Source organism: Bos javanicus, chromosome 21, assembly GCF_032452875.1.
Source record: "Bos javanicus breed banteng chromosome 21, ARS-OSU_banteng_1.0, whole genome shotgun sequence".
NCBI classification, from domain to species: Eukaryota; Metazoa; Chordata; class Mammalia; order Artiodactyla; family Bovidae; genus Bos; species Bos javanicus.
This window is the reverse complement of record NC_083888.1, coordinates 40,683,748-40,697,752: the sequence shown is the minus strand read 5'-3', so window position 1 is coordinate 40,697,752 and position 14,005 is coordinate 40,683,748. Positions and strand designations below refer to the sequence as shown.

The window sequence follows — 14,005 nt, the reverse complement described above, 5'->3', positions numbered from 1 at the left end:
ATCACAGCCTTGTTGTGGTGAAGGGGCTTGCATAATTCAGTGAAGCTGTAAGCCATGCCATGCAGGGCTACCCAAGAGAGATGAATTAATGTGGAGAGTTCTGCCAAATTGTGGTCCACCGGAGGAGAGAATGGCAAACCACTCCAGTATTCTTGCCGTGAAAACCCCATGAACAGTATGAAAAGGCAAAAAGATATGATGCCAGAAGATGAGTCCCCAAGGTTGGTAGGTGTCCAATATGCTACTGGGGAAGAGCTGAGAAATAGCTCCAAAAGAGTGAAGAGGCTGGGCCAAAGCAGAAATGACACTCAGTTGTGGATGTGTCTGATGGTGAAAGTAAAGTCTGATGCTGTAAACAACAAGATTGCGTAGGAACCTGGAATATTAGGTCCATGAATCAAGGTAATTGGATGTGGTCAAACAGGAGATGGCAACAGTGAACTCTGACATCTTAGGAATCAGTGAACTAAAATGGATGGGAATGGGCAAATTTAATTCAGATGACCATTTTATCTACTACTGAAGCCAAGAATCCCTAAGACATTAAGCAGCCCTCAAAAAAGAGTTCGAAATGCAGTACTTGGGTGCAATCTAAAAAACGACAGAATGATCTCAGTTTGTTTCCAAGGCAAACCATTCAACATCAGAGTAATCCAGGTTTATGCCCTAACCACTAAGGTCAAAGAAGCTGAAGTAGAATGATTCTATGAAGACCTACAAGATCTTCTAAAAATACCATCAAAAAGAGATGTCCTTTTCATCACAGGGGTTTGGAATGCAAAAGTAGGAAGTCAAGAGATATCTGGAGTAACAGGCAAGTTTGGCCTTGGAGTACAAAATGAAGCAGGACAAAGGCAAAAAGTTTTGTCAAGAGAACACATTGGTCATAGAAAACACCCTCTTCCAACAACCCAAGAGACGACTCTACATACGGACATCACAAGATGTCAATACCAAAACCAGACTGAATTATATTCTTTGCAGCCAAAGAGGAGAAGCTCTATACTGTAAGCAAAACAAGACCTGGAGCTGTCTGTAGCTCAGATTAGGAGCACCTTAATGCAAAATTCAGGCTTAAACTGAAGAATGTAAGGAAAACCAGTAGGCCATTCAGGTATGATCTAAATCAAATCCTTTATGATTACAGAGTGAGGTGACAAATAGATTTAAAGGATTTGATCAGATAGAGAGCCTGAAGAACTATGGAATGAGGTTTGTAACACTGTACAGAAAACAATGACCAAAACCATACCCAAGAAAATGAAATGGAAGAAGTCAAAGTGGTTGTCTGTGGAGGCCTTAGAAATAGTCTAGAAAGAAGAAGGCAAAAGGCAGGGGAGAAAGAAAAAGATGCACTCAACTGAATGCAGAGTTTCAGAGAAGAGCAAGGAGATTAAGAAGGCCTTCTTAAAAGAACAGTGCAAAGAAGTAGAGGAAAACAACAAAATGGGAAAAACTTAAGATCTCTTCAAGAGAACTGAAGATATCAGCGAACATTTCATGCAAAGATGGGCATAATAAAGGACAGAAACTGTAAGGGCCTAAAGAAGCAGAAGAGATGGCAAGAACACACAGAAGAACTATACAAAAAAGATCTTTATGACCCAGATAGCCACGATGGTGTGGTCACTCACTGAGAGCCAGACATCCTGAAATGTGAAGTCAAGTGGGACTTAGGAAGGATTACTATGAACAAAGCTAGTGGAGGTGATGGAATTCCAACTGAGCTATTTCAAATCCTAAAAGATGGTATCAAAGTGCTGCACTCAATATGTCAGCAAATTTGGAAAACTCAGCAGTGGCCACAGGACTGGAAAAGGTCAGTTTTCATTCTAATCCCAAAGAATGCCAATGCCAAAGAATGTTCAAACTACTGCACAACTGCACTCATTTCACATGCTAGCAAGGTCATGCTCCAAATCCTTCAAGCTAGGTTTCAACAGCATGTGAAATGAGAACTTTCAGATGTACAAGCTGGATTTAGAAAAGGCAGAGGAACCACAGATCAAATTGCCAACATCCACTGGATCACAGAAAAAGCAGAATTCCAGAAAAACATTTACTTCTGCTTCATGGACTATGCTAAAGCCTTTGACTGTGTGGATCACAACATACTGTAGAAAATTCTTAGAGAGATGGGAGTGCCCTGAAAACCTGTACGCAGGTCAAAAAGCAACAGCTAAAAAGGGACATGGAACAATGGACTGGTTCCAACTGCGTAAGGACTACATCAAGGCTGTATATTGTTACCCTGCTTGTTTAACTTATATGCAGAGTACATCATGCGAAATGCTGGGCTAGATGAAGCTCAAGCTGGAATCAAGGTTGTCAGGAGAAATATCAATAACCTCAGATAAGCAGATGACACCACACTAATGGTAGAAAGCGAAGAGGAACTAAAGAGCCTCTTGATGATGGTGATAGAGGAGAGTGGAAAAGCCGGCTTAAAACTCAACATTCAAAAAACTAAGATCATGGTATCCAGTCCCACTTCATGGCAAACAAAAGGGGAAAAAGTGGAAGCAGTGAGATTTTCTTTTCTTGGGCTCCAAAATCACTAAGGATGGTGACTGCAGCCATGAAATTCAAAGATGCTTGCTCCTTGGAAGGAAAGATATGACAAATCTAGATAGCTTATTCGGAGAAGGCAAAGGCACCCCACTCCAGTACTCCTGCCTGGAAAATTGCATGGATGGAGGAGACTGGTGGGCTGCAGTCCATAGGGTCGCTGAGGGTCGGACACGACTGAGCGACTTCACTTTCACTTTTCACCTTCATGCACTGGAGAAGGAAATGGCAACCCACTCCAGTGTTCTTGCCTGGAGAATCCCAGGGACAGAGGAGCCTGGTGGGCTGCCGTCTCTCGGGTCGCACAGAGTCGGACACGACTGAAGTGACTTAGCAGCAGGAGCAGCAGCAGCAGATAGTGTATTAAAAAGCAGAGATACCTCTTTGCTGACAAAGATCCATCTAGTCAAAGCTATGGTTTTTCCACTAGTCATGTACAGATATGAGAGCTGTACCATAAAGAAGGCTGAGTGATGAAGAACTGATGCTTTTGAATTGTGGTGCTGGAGAAGACTCTTCAGAGTCCCTTGGACAGCAAGGAGACGAAACCAGTCAATCCTAAAGGAAATCCACGCTGAATATTCACTGGAAAGACTGATGCTGAAGCTGAAGCTCCAATACTCTGGCCACCTGATGCGAAGAACCAACTAAATGGAAAAGACCCTGATGCTGGGAAAGATTGAGGTGGTTGGACAGCACCACCAACTCAATGGACATGAGCTTGAGCAAACTCCGGGGATAGTGAAGGCCAGGGAAGTCTGGTTCCAACTGGTTTGCAACCACAGGGTTGCAAAGAGTCGGACATGGCTTAGCAACTGAACAACAATACTTTCATATGAAACTGAGATTGCCAAATATTCAAGGGAGGGTAGCTTATTAAATTTTTAAACGACTGGGAACCCTAAAATCTACCTGGTTGATTTTAAAAAAGCATTTGAATCAGGTTTTAATAAAAGAGAATAATCTACAACATAAACACCTACCAGAGGAATTTATAATACTCATATCACCTGAGTAGCAATTTACACCATCTTCACCCACTAGAAAAACTTCTACTAAATGCTTATTTCTGGAGGCAGGTAAAATAATAGAGGAGATTGCACTTCAGTGATAAATATATTTATATGTACAGAGATACAGACATGATTTTTTGGTAAAATGCTTGTACCTAATATCCAGACAATAATACACATTGCCAATAATTTGGACCTACTTCAGAAGCTCACAGGTGTTATATTTCACCTTCGTAACAGAGGACCACTAGGAAGATTCACAGCCTGGGTTACATATGAGTTTCAGGTGCATGGTGTTCTCCAGAAGAAGGCCTCCACTAATGCAAAGAAGCCCTAGTCAGCAGATGTTCCCACATTTGCCTTCTTACCTCCATCTTCGTGAATTTCCCCAATTGTAAGCCTTGGCTAACTTGTTAACAGGGATTCTGACACCATGGATTTGTTAAAAAAGTAAACGGTCTATGCTCAAGAACATATAAGAATGTATTTTGGGCTTCCCTGGTGGCAAAGAATCTGCCTACCAATGCAGGAAATGTGGGTTTGATCCCTGAGTTGGGAAGATTCCCTGAAGGAGGAAATGGCAACCCATTCCAGTATTCTTGCCTGGGAAATCCCGTGGACAGAGGAGCCTGGTGGGCTACAGTACGTGGGGGTCACAGAAGAGTCAGACACACCTTAGCGACTATAACAATAACAATTTTACTTTCATTAGAGTAATTCTCTAAAGGCTTAAATTCATTGCTTTTAACTGAAATGACCAAACATACTATCTGCAGTCCTAGACTTCACTAATACAGTTTCATCCTTACCTGGAACGCATTCTTCATTCACTATACATTCAACTACACTTACTATTCACTCAACAAATGTTTAGTGAGTGTTTACCATCTGCCAGACATTGCACCAGCTGTTGGCACTAAACAAAACATTCAGTCAAAATTACTTCTCATTAAGCAGCTTTCATTCTAGTTGGGGGGAGAAAGCAAGTAAAACGTGAGATTACGATAAATGCTATGGAGAAAAACAGAGACCACAGGTAGAAGAGATGGTTGTGGTGTAGTTTAGTCAGAAGAGGCCTCCTGAGAAGCAACATCTGAGGAAAATCCCAAAGGAGGTGAGGAAGTGAGCCATGCAGATCTCTCTGAAGGTAATATTCCAGAAAAAGGAAAGGCTCTGAAGTGCATTCTGGTGTGCTCAAGGAAAGGAGAGAGTAATAGCAAGTGAGTCAGAAAGTTGAGTGGAAAGCAGATCATATAGAGCTTTGTAGACCACCTTTGGCTTTTACCATGATGGAAATGAGAAGCTGCTCGAGTTGTTGCTGCTGTTTAATCACCAAGTCATGTTTGACTCTCTTGCGACCCTATGGACTGTAGCCTGCCAGGCTCCTCTGTCCATGGGGCTTCCCAGGCAAGAATACTGGAGTGGGTTGTTATTTCTTTCTGCAGGGGATCTTGCCCACCCAGGGATTGAACTGGGCAGGTGGATTCTTCACCTCTGAGCCACCTGGGAAGCCCCAGGCTGCAAGAGGATTTTGAGCAAGTATGTGACATGATCACTCCTGGTAATGTGGGGGAAAAAATGAAGGTGAACAGGAATCTAAGAGCTCATTATGCAGTGTCAGTAGCAGATTGAAATCTATTACTGTTTCTTTGAATTTCAAAGGAAGGAATCAAGTACAGCCAAAATCCTTTCTGTAGACCATATTAATTGTAACCAGTTGTATTCCTACTCAGATTTATATGCAGAAGAACTTAACGACGAGAGACACAACTTTCAACTTGAAAATTCTTGATGGCTTATTTGTTAGCTCCTCAGAATTGATAGTTTGCCAACTATCAAGACAATTAGCGAACAGGTATAAACTATTAGTTTGTATCTAGCAGGTGTAAACCAAGTTGTCAACAAAGTTTCAAAAAAAATGACAAAACTAACAGTATCTAAGGTGGAAAAAAAAGTGCAGAAGCAGTATGTATTTTTTTTACTCATACTTTCACGGTATAAATATATAAGCATGTTCTATTAAACATGAAATTGATAACGCATTGTTTAAAAACACTGGTCTACCAAGTAATAGGAAAGGTATTCATTCTTTTTGCCATTCTTACATCCCATTCCAGCGTGCTAAGGGCGGAAATCATTATCACTAGGCATCTCTCTTCAGATTAGTTCATAGGAGAGAAATGGCAGAATGGAACCTGCTCTGGAAAGAATATCTAAATTTTGTAATTGTAGTGGAAGTGCCGAAAGAGTAAACTCTCAACATTTAAATGAGAGAGAACCGAACCACGCACAGAAACAAACGCGAAGACCTCATAGATGGCAACAGAGGGCGGGAAATGCCAGCTGCCAGATCTTGTCGCCACGGCTTTCTGAGACCCAGCAGGAAAGACACAAGAGCAGGACCGTAGCAACCCACTCACCCCTAAAGCACTTTCTCCAGCACCACATCAGAGGGCCGACTTATCAAGCTAATGGAATCTCTTCCCTAAAAACTCAAAAGGGGAGGGGCTTTCGATGCCCTGAGAACTGGATTAAACTCTGAGGTCCGTTTTAGAGCTGCACGCCACGCGACCGAGGCCGATAAGCAGAGGAAGATGTCCTCATGGCAAGCACAAAACCGCAGAGAAGGGAGTAAGTTGGTACCTGTTTGTCTCTCTCGGATACTAGCTGCTGCGGCGCCCGCCATCTTGGCTCCCACCATCCACTGCCTGGCTGGCGAGCCTAGCCTGACGATGACGTGGCCGGTACGACCGCCCCGGAAGCAAAGACCAAATGGGAGGGACCACAAAGGGCCGGCCCCGCCTCCTCCAAAGTGACTGCCCGCCCCCGGTCCCCCGGCCCGCCCCATGCCCTCAACTCTCTCCACTGAACTTGGAGACCCAATAGGAGAATGACGCTTTTGAATACCTGATACTGTTTACAGCGGCCAGACAGGAGGGATTTTTAACCTGTCAAGGCCCAACTTCTGAAAGTGTAGCTGCTTTAAATTGCGCTGATATAGCGTGTTGTAGCGCTAAAAACCTAATTAAATGCAGGACTGTTAGTTTGGTCGTCTACAGATATCTTATGTTGTTTGGCTCAGTCGTGTCCGACTCTTTTGCGTCCGCTAGGCTCCTCTGTTCATGGGATTCTCCGGAGAAGATTACTGGACTGGGTTGTCATTTCTTCCTCCAGGGGAAGGAATTTCTTCCTCCATTCCCCAACCAGGATCGAACCCGCGTCTCCGAATCTTCTGCTTTACATGCGGTTTCTTTACAGTTGAGCCATCTGGGAAGCCCCTTCAGATCTCTTGAGGTAATAATCTAGGGGCTTAAGAATCACAGGACTCAAGTAAATGAAGTTCATGGAACAAAACTGGCACTCACATGCTAGCTGCCTTACCTTTACCCAGTGCAGCTGGAGAGGTGTCCCATTTGCTTTTATCTGGGAGACAGGTGGCTTTGAAGCATTGCTCTAATCAGGCAGATTTCTTAATCTCATGTTAGGAAAAGTAGTCTAGCTGAGTGGGGTTGTTTTGCCATCATAGACACAGGAGTCAGGAAGGTGCAAATTGGAAATTTGTATTTTCCTCCTTTTTGTAAATGCAAAATCACAAAAAAGTTCTTTGGTGTGGTGGTGGGGGGGTGTTAGTGGATAATGCAGGTGTCTTGACATACACTTAAAACCATGTGATGACAAAATACATCCAATATTGCTTTCTAACAATCCATATTTTTTAACTGGATGTTAAAAATGGACACAACCCATTTCTCATACCGTCAACAGCGTTCACTTTTGATATTGCATTAGTTATTGAATGTTTATTCTGAAGCTGTGCCAAATTCTGATATGAAATTACAGACCGTGTGCCTCAAAAACTGGTTTGAAAACTTCCTGAATTTGAGAAATTAAGCTACCCCAACAATTATATAAAGAGCATTTTAAAAAATGCTTTAAAAAACACAAAAACCCATCCTATTTCACAACAATTTTTATTAAACTCAAGTGATCTCATTCTTAATGCCATTAGGGAATGCCCTAGATTCAAACCTTACATTCTTTTTCCTTGCATAGTTTTTTTTCAGCTTAATTAAGGACAGAATTGGCAAGATCATTGAAATGTACATTGAGACGATATGATATAAATATGTATACACTGTGAAAGAATTCCTCTCATCTAGTTAATTACCACATCTATCACCTCATATATTTTTATTTTTCAGTGAAACCTTTTGAGTTCTCTTTCAGCAAATTCCAATTATACAATTCAGTTATCCACTATAGCCACCTTGTTATAAATGACAAGCCACTATGGAGAACAGTGTGGAGATTCCTCAAAAAACTGGAAATAGAACTGCCATCCGACCCAGCAATCCCACTACGGGGCATATACACACGCAGGAAACCAGAACTGAAAGAGACACATGTACCCCAATGTTCACTGCAGCATTGTTTACAATAGCTAGGACATGGAAGCAACCCATATGTCCACTGGCAGACGGATAAGGAAGTTGTAGTATATATACACAATGGAATACTACTTAGCTATAAAAAGTAACATACTTGAGTCAGTTCTAATGAGGTGGATGAAACTGGAGCCTATTATAGAGAGTGAAGTCAGGAAAAGAAACACCAATACTGTATATTAACGCATATATGTGGAATTTAGAAAGATGGTAATGATGACCCTACATGCAAGACAGCAAAAGAAACACAGATACTTTTGGACTCTGTGGGTGCAGGCAAGGGTGGGACGATTTGAGAATAGCATTGAAACATGTATATTATCATATGTAAAACAGATGACCAGTGCAAGTTCGATGCATCAAGCAGGGCACTCAAAGTCAGTGCTCTGGGACTACCCAGAGGGATAGGGTGGGTAGGGAGGTGGGAGGGGGATTCAGGATGGGGGGACACATGTACACCCGTGGCTGATTCATGTCGATATATAGCAAAAACCATCACAATATTGTACAGTAATTATACTCCAACTAAAGTAAATTTAAAAAAAAAGTGTGTACCAGGTTGGTAAAGGAGACTGGTTAAAGATTATGAACCTACATTGTTTAAGAACCACATTATGGTTTTCACTACGAAATTAACTGTGATATTTACTCTCTATTCAGTGTTACCACTAATTAGGATCACCAGTGAAGAAGGTATGTTGTAATTTAACAGAAATGACAGTTACTGCCCTATGGGAAAGTTCTACTTAATTTTTTGTCTTTATGGAATATAAAATAAACAGGCTTTCCCTTCAATATGAGAGCCCAATCTTGATCAATTGGGCACTTCTACTTTCAATGCAAATCTATCATCTAACCACTTCAGCTCCAGCGTATACCTCCCCAAATAGAGTCATATTGATATAAAACACTCAGACCTGTTTAACATTTATGTACAGTATATACATTTGAAATTATAAAAACTGTCCTAACCAAGGAAATAGTCCTGAGACACCTTGGGACACATTTTTCAGCACAAGATGTTACAGTGAATGGAAGGATTTCATGCCTTAGTGAAGGAGCATGTCCCCATGTTGGCCAGGTGGCACTAGTGGTAAGGAATCTGCCTGCCAAAGCAGGAGATTAAGAGACTCAGGTTCGATTCCTGGGTCAGGAAGATCCCCTAGAGAAGGAAATGGCAACCAACTTCAGTATTCTTGTCTGGGAAACTCCATGGACAGAGGAGCTTGGCGGGCTACAGACCCTGGGGTTGCAAAGAGTTGGACACGAGTGAGTAACACACAAAACCAAGGAGTGCACAGAGCGTGGAGCATGTATAGAAAAGTATGTCCCAGAACCTGCCCAGTGGTCCAGTGGTTAAGACTTCACCTTCCAATACAGGGCTCCATCCCTGGTCAGGGAGCTAAGATCCCACATGCCTCATGGCCAAAAAATCAAAACATAAAACAGAAGCAATTCTGTAACACAGTCAATAAACACTTAAAAAAATCCCACAGAAGAGTGGCAATAAACAAATACTTCGTATAAGGCTAAGACTGAGTAACGTATTCTGTTACTGGAAAAAAAGAATTAAACTATGGGCTGTTACGAGTGTTAATTAACCTAATATGTTTTAGTCTTTTAACTGACTCTGCCTATCCAGATTTTTTACTTAAATAATATATTTATTCTGCAAACTATTATTTTACATTAAGGAATAGATAATTTTAACACAGAATATCTCACACCATCTCATTCAAGAGAGGTTCCTAAATGTTAGCCAACAGCTGCTAGCAGGATCTACCAAATGTGGAGAGGAAAGGATCTTGTTATTTACCCAGTACTGTCAGAATCTTAACCTTGTTAAATCCTAACAAGTTACTTAATTTAGTTTATGTAAGAGCTTCACATTTAGTAGCATAAACATATTTATTTACAAAACTTCATTATATGTGTCATGTTTTTGGTTGTCTCTTAAGCCTTAAAAAAAAAAGGGAAATTAGGCTGACATAAACTAGCACATAACATAATACCTGGCATACAGTAGATACTGGAGTATGTTTGGCAATTTGAAGGTAAAAGTCAACATGAGAACTTGAAAATGGGATCTCTTCAAGGCAATTCAAATTTTCCTAAACTGTGAGTAATACATATTCAAGAAATCCATCAATATGTTTTTATGTTTTACACTGGATCACTGAGAGCATAAAACCTAGATCAACAGCTTATTGTAAAAGTGACAACAAAGCATGTGATAATCACTATATATATATATATATATAAGACAAATTTATAAAAAGGATCTTGTTCTAATAATTTTCTTATAATGACTGAATGTAAAAGCCCAAGTCACTTGCCTTTTACAGTTTTAAAAGGCTTATCTTAAAAAAACCTTACCTATGACACTCTACTGTGCATTCAGTATTGAGTAAAAAAGTTTCAACAGCTTCCATATAATTAGGAGAAAAAAATTACAAGCCTGAAATGATGTAGAAGCCAAAGTGAATTCTCAGGTTAGTAATCAAACGTAAGCTTTTTACTTGACCCAAACAAATAATGTCTAATTTATAATATGGAAATTAAATATTACAGAGTATAAAGAAAGGAGCTAATTTCTAAAGAGATATTTTAAGGTATCTTTACCCTAAATACCCTAAATAATAGTAAAATGACTATGTACAAGAATAGTAGAGAACTGTATAAAATGCCTTCAGATGAAGTTCCCACACCAAAAAATTTTTAATTGTTTAAAAAAAAAAATGAAGAGAAAACTAAACTAAGACCATTAACAGCAGATAGGTAAGAGGAAAATTTATGGTTTTTCTTGATATTGAGAGTAACAGAGAACAAGCTTGAACATACATGACATTTAGACAATTGAAATACTTAAGAAATACATATTCACATTTATAAAGGTTTATAGCATAATTACTTTTGAAAAATCAAAGTCAGTAAAAACTGTATTGGCTATAACAATAGAAAAAAAACAATACCAACCATGTGACACAGTAACACTGCAGAAAATAAATAACCAACAGGTTTCTCTGACATATTTTCAAAGATTAATCTAAAACCATACTGATGAACATCCTTAAAACCAGAAAATATTTTCTAATATGAATATTTATACCTCCCTTTAAAACATGAATATCCCAAATTATTATTTAAACACCTTATCCCTAAGGCCCTGTCTACACATAAAAGGAACTGAAATACTGTTTTTAATCATAGCCAACACAAGCACACTGCCCCCTATCAGCAGCCCCCACCTCAAAAGCATGTGAGCGTTTAACAGCTTTAATTATGACTGTAATTAAATGAATTCAAACTACAAATAACCAGAAAATAGCTTGAATTAGGTTTTCTGGTTTGTATTGATTTAACGGCTTTTAAAATTTTATAAAAACTAGGTAGGTTAACAAATAAAATGTCCAGTTTATCAACACATTTGGAATAAAACCTGTATGGTGAGTTTAAACTTCTTTTTGGATAACTGATCCTTTAATTACTTTTGATAATTTAATAGAATTCAATACAAGACAAAAAATGCCTTAATGTTTTAAAACCTTCAAGTTAAAGTTTCACTTTTAGTAAATGTAACAAAACAAATTATACTAGGACTATGTTTTATATTACCAGTATCACACCAATCCTGTCATTTGTCTTTAAAAATATCAGTAATTTACAGATGTGTCTCAGAGAGGATGAGAAAATGATGACTGATACCTGCTTTGCATAGCTAGAAAAAAATGTGCTTAAAAACAAGCAATTTATCTCTCATACGATTTACTTTGGTGAAAAACCCATTTATATTATATAACAGATTAGGAACATTAGATTTTTCCAATTTCTTCTTTTGTAAAAGTACAGATATGGTGGTAAAATTGTCAGATTATGTATCTTCAAATTGTTATTGCATTATCTTTTTATTTCTAGGTATTTGGCTTTTAGAAGAAAATAAAGTTAAAAAAGAAAGGAAATGTAAGAGTTTATATTAATAAAAGAATATACAGGGACAGTTATTTCTGCATGGTGAGATTAGCATGGGTTTTTCATTCTTTGTAGTTCTTTTTACATATTTCTACACTGTTTATATATACAGGTATCTTTCAAAAGTAAAGAAAATAGCTGTATAATGTAATGGTTCCAGCTTACCTATCAAACAACCATACTGATAATAAATAACTGTTAAATAGCCAAACCTACCAAAAGGCAATCCACAGAGATCATTCTATTCAGATAACTTAAACTGTGGATCATATACACTGTGGTTTAATACCACACATGGGATACAAAGAAAAACAAAATCTTATGATTAAAGCCAAGGCTTTAAAGAAGACACTTGAGAGATTTTCAACTATACTTTAACTCACCTCAGAAGTGTTTTAAGACTATGGAATGTCCATAGATACTTGAGCATTTGTGCAATTCTGCTTTCTTATATAATAAATCTCTTAAGGCATAATCTAACAGCAGTGTGGATCTATTTTAATATAACTCAATGATCTAAAAACATTTTTTAACAACTAATTTAGTGCCATCCTAGAAGAGGATACATATAACACATACTCCAAAATATATGCCTTTGATTTATAAAAAAAACAAAAAAAAATCACTCATTTCCTACTTAATGCTTTAAAATAAGTAATAATTTGAAAATTGCATAATTAAACCAGAAAAATCATTGTGGCATCCTATAGCTAATCCTAATTTACATAAAGTGAGCACAAGTTTTCTGCTTATATACAGCATATATTATACTTGAAGAAAGACTGTACAGCCATTCTAAAAGTATTTATATTGAGGTTTAGAAAGCATGTATATCAAGAAAAATAGAAAAATATTAATTTTCACTGGTACACCTTAACAAAAAATCCTTTTTAGCGTAGGTGGCCAAAACAATCCTTTATGTTGATATTATAAATTTTACTGGGCCAAGTTTGCACAAGTGATGACGGAAAGATTTCTGAAACAAAAGTACCAACAGCAGCTTTTAAAGAAGCATCCCTTTGTTCAAAACAGGTAATGTCAAATGAAGTGAGAATTTTCTTCTTTTTCTAATCTTAGAGTGTTTTTTATGGCGAAGTCCATACTTTCTTGAAATTCTTTATATGTACTGGTGATAGGAAGAGCTAAACAGTTATCACACTTGTTTCCTACAGGAAAATCCATATGAAGGCACTCAATTGAAGGATTGGGTTTAAATCCAGCAGGTGGAATGGACTTGCAACCAGTAGCAAAAATAAGAATGTCTTCCATTGTTACTGTAGATTTACCATCTGAAAAGAATACCACAAAGAGAGAAAAAGAAAATACAAATAAATCCACATTATATATTGCTACCATCATAGACTCTTCCCCAACTAGACATGTTGAAAGGCAGAGACTCCCACATTAACAGTAAATGCATAAGACGCAAACTAAAGTACTAAGTCTCTTGAGAGTCCCTTGGACTGCAAGGACATCCAACCAGTCCATTCTGAAGGAGATCAGCCCTGGGATTTCTTTGGAAGGAATGATGCTAAAGCTGAAACTCCAGTACTTTGGCCACCTCATGCGAAGAGTTGACTCATTGGAAAAGACTCTGATGCTGGGAGGGATTGGGGGCAGGAGGAGAAGGGGACGACAGAGGATGAGATGGCTGGATGGCATCACTGACTCGATGGATGTGAGTCTGAGTGAACTCCGGGAGTTGGTGATGGACAGGGAGGCCTGGCGTACTGTGATTCATGGGGTCGCAAAGAGTCGGACACGACTGAGCAACTGAACTGAACTGAACTGAAAGTACTAAGTCAAGTCTAGTAATAGGAAAATGGTATATTAAATACATGTTTATTTGAATCTCAAACAAAGTAGGACTCATAAAATCATTTGGTTGACCTGCTGCTGCTGCTGCTGCTGCTGCTAAGTTGCTTCAGTTGTGTCCAACTCTGTGCGACCCCATAGACAGCAGCCCACCAGGCTCCCCCGTCCCTGGGATTCTCCAGGCAAGAACACTGG

General features: G+C 39.0%; 2 protein-coding genes across 15 annotated transcripts in view; both read right to left on the bottom strand.

Annotated features, from left to right (window-relative positions):
* SCFD1 (sec1 family domain containing 1) overlaps positions 1–6,339 on the bottom strand; it is a 112,951-nt gene extending 106,612 nt beyond the window's left edge. Inside the window, exon 1 of one of the 2 annotated variants that reach the window (XM_061394067.1) lies at positions 6,225–6,339. In XM_061394067.1, coding sequence (XP_061250051.1) covers positions 6,225–6,282 — 58 coding nt within the window. In that variant the 5' untranslated portion in view covers positions 6,283–6,339. The remainder of the gene's footprint in view (positions 1–6,224) is intronic. The other variant, XM_061394068.1, reaches the window with a different exon arrangement.
* A 1,194-nt stretch (positions 6,340–7,533) lies between these two features.
* Positions 7,534–14,005, bottom strand: part of G2E3 (G2/M-phase specific E3 ubiquitin protein ligase) — a 78,143-nt gene continuing 71,671 nt past the window's right edge. For 12 of the 13 annotated variants that reach the window (XM_061394065.1, XM_061394052.1, XM_061394055.1 and 9 more), the window contains one exon: positions 7,534–13,284. In XM_061394065.1, coding sequence (XP_061250049.1) covers positions 13,034–13,284 — 251 coding nt within the window. In that variant the 3' untranslated portion in view covers positions 7,534–13,033. The remainder of the gene's footprint in view (positions 13,285–14,005) is intronic. The other variant, XM_061394066.1, reaches the window with a different exon arrangement.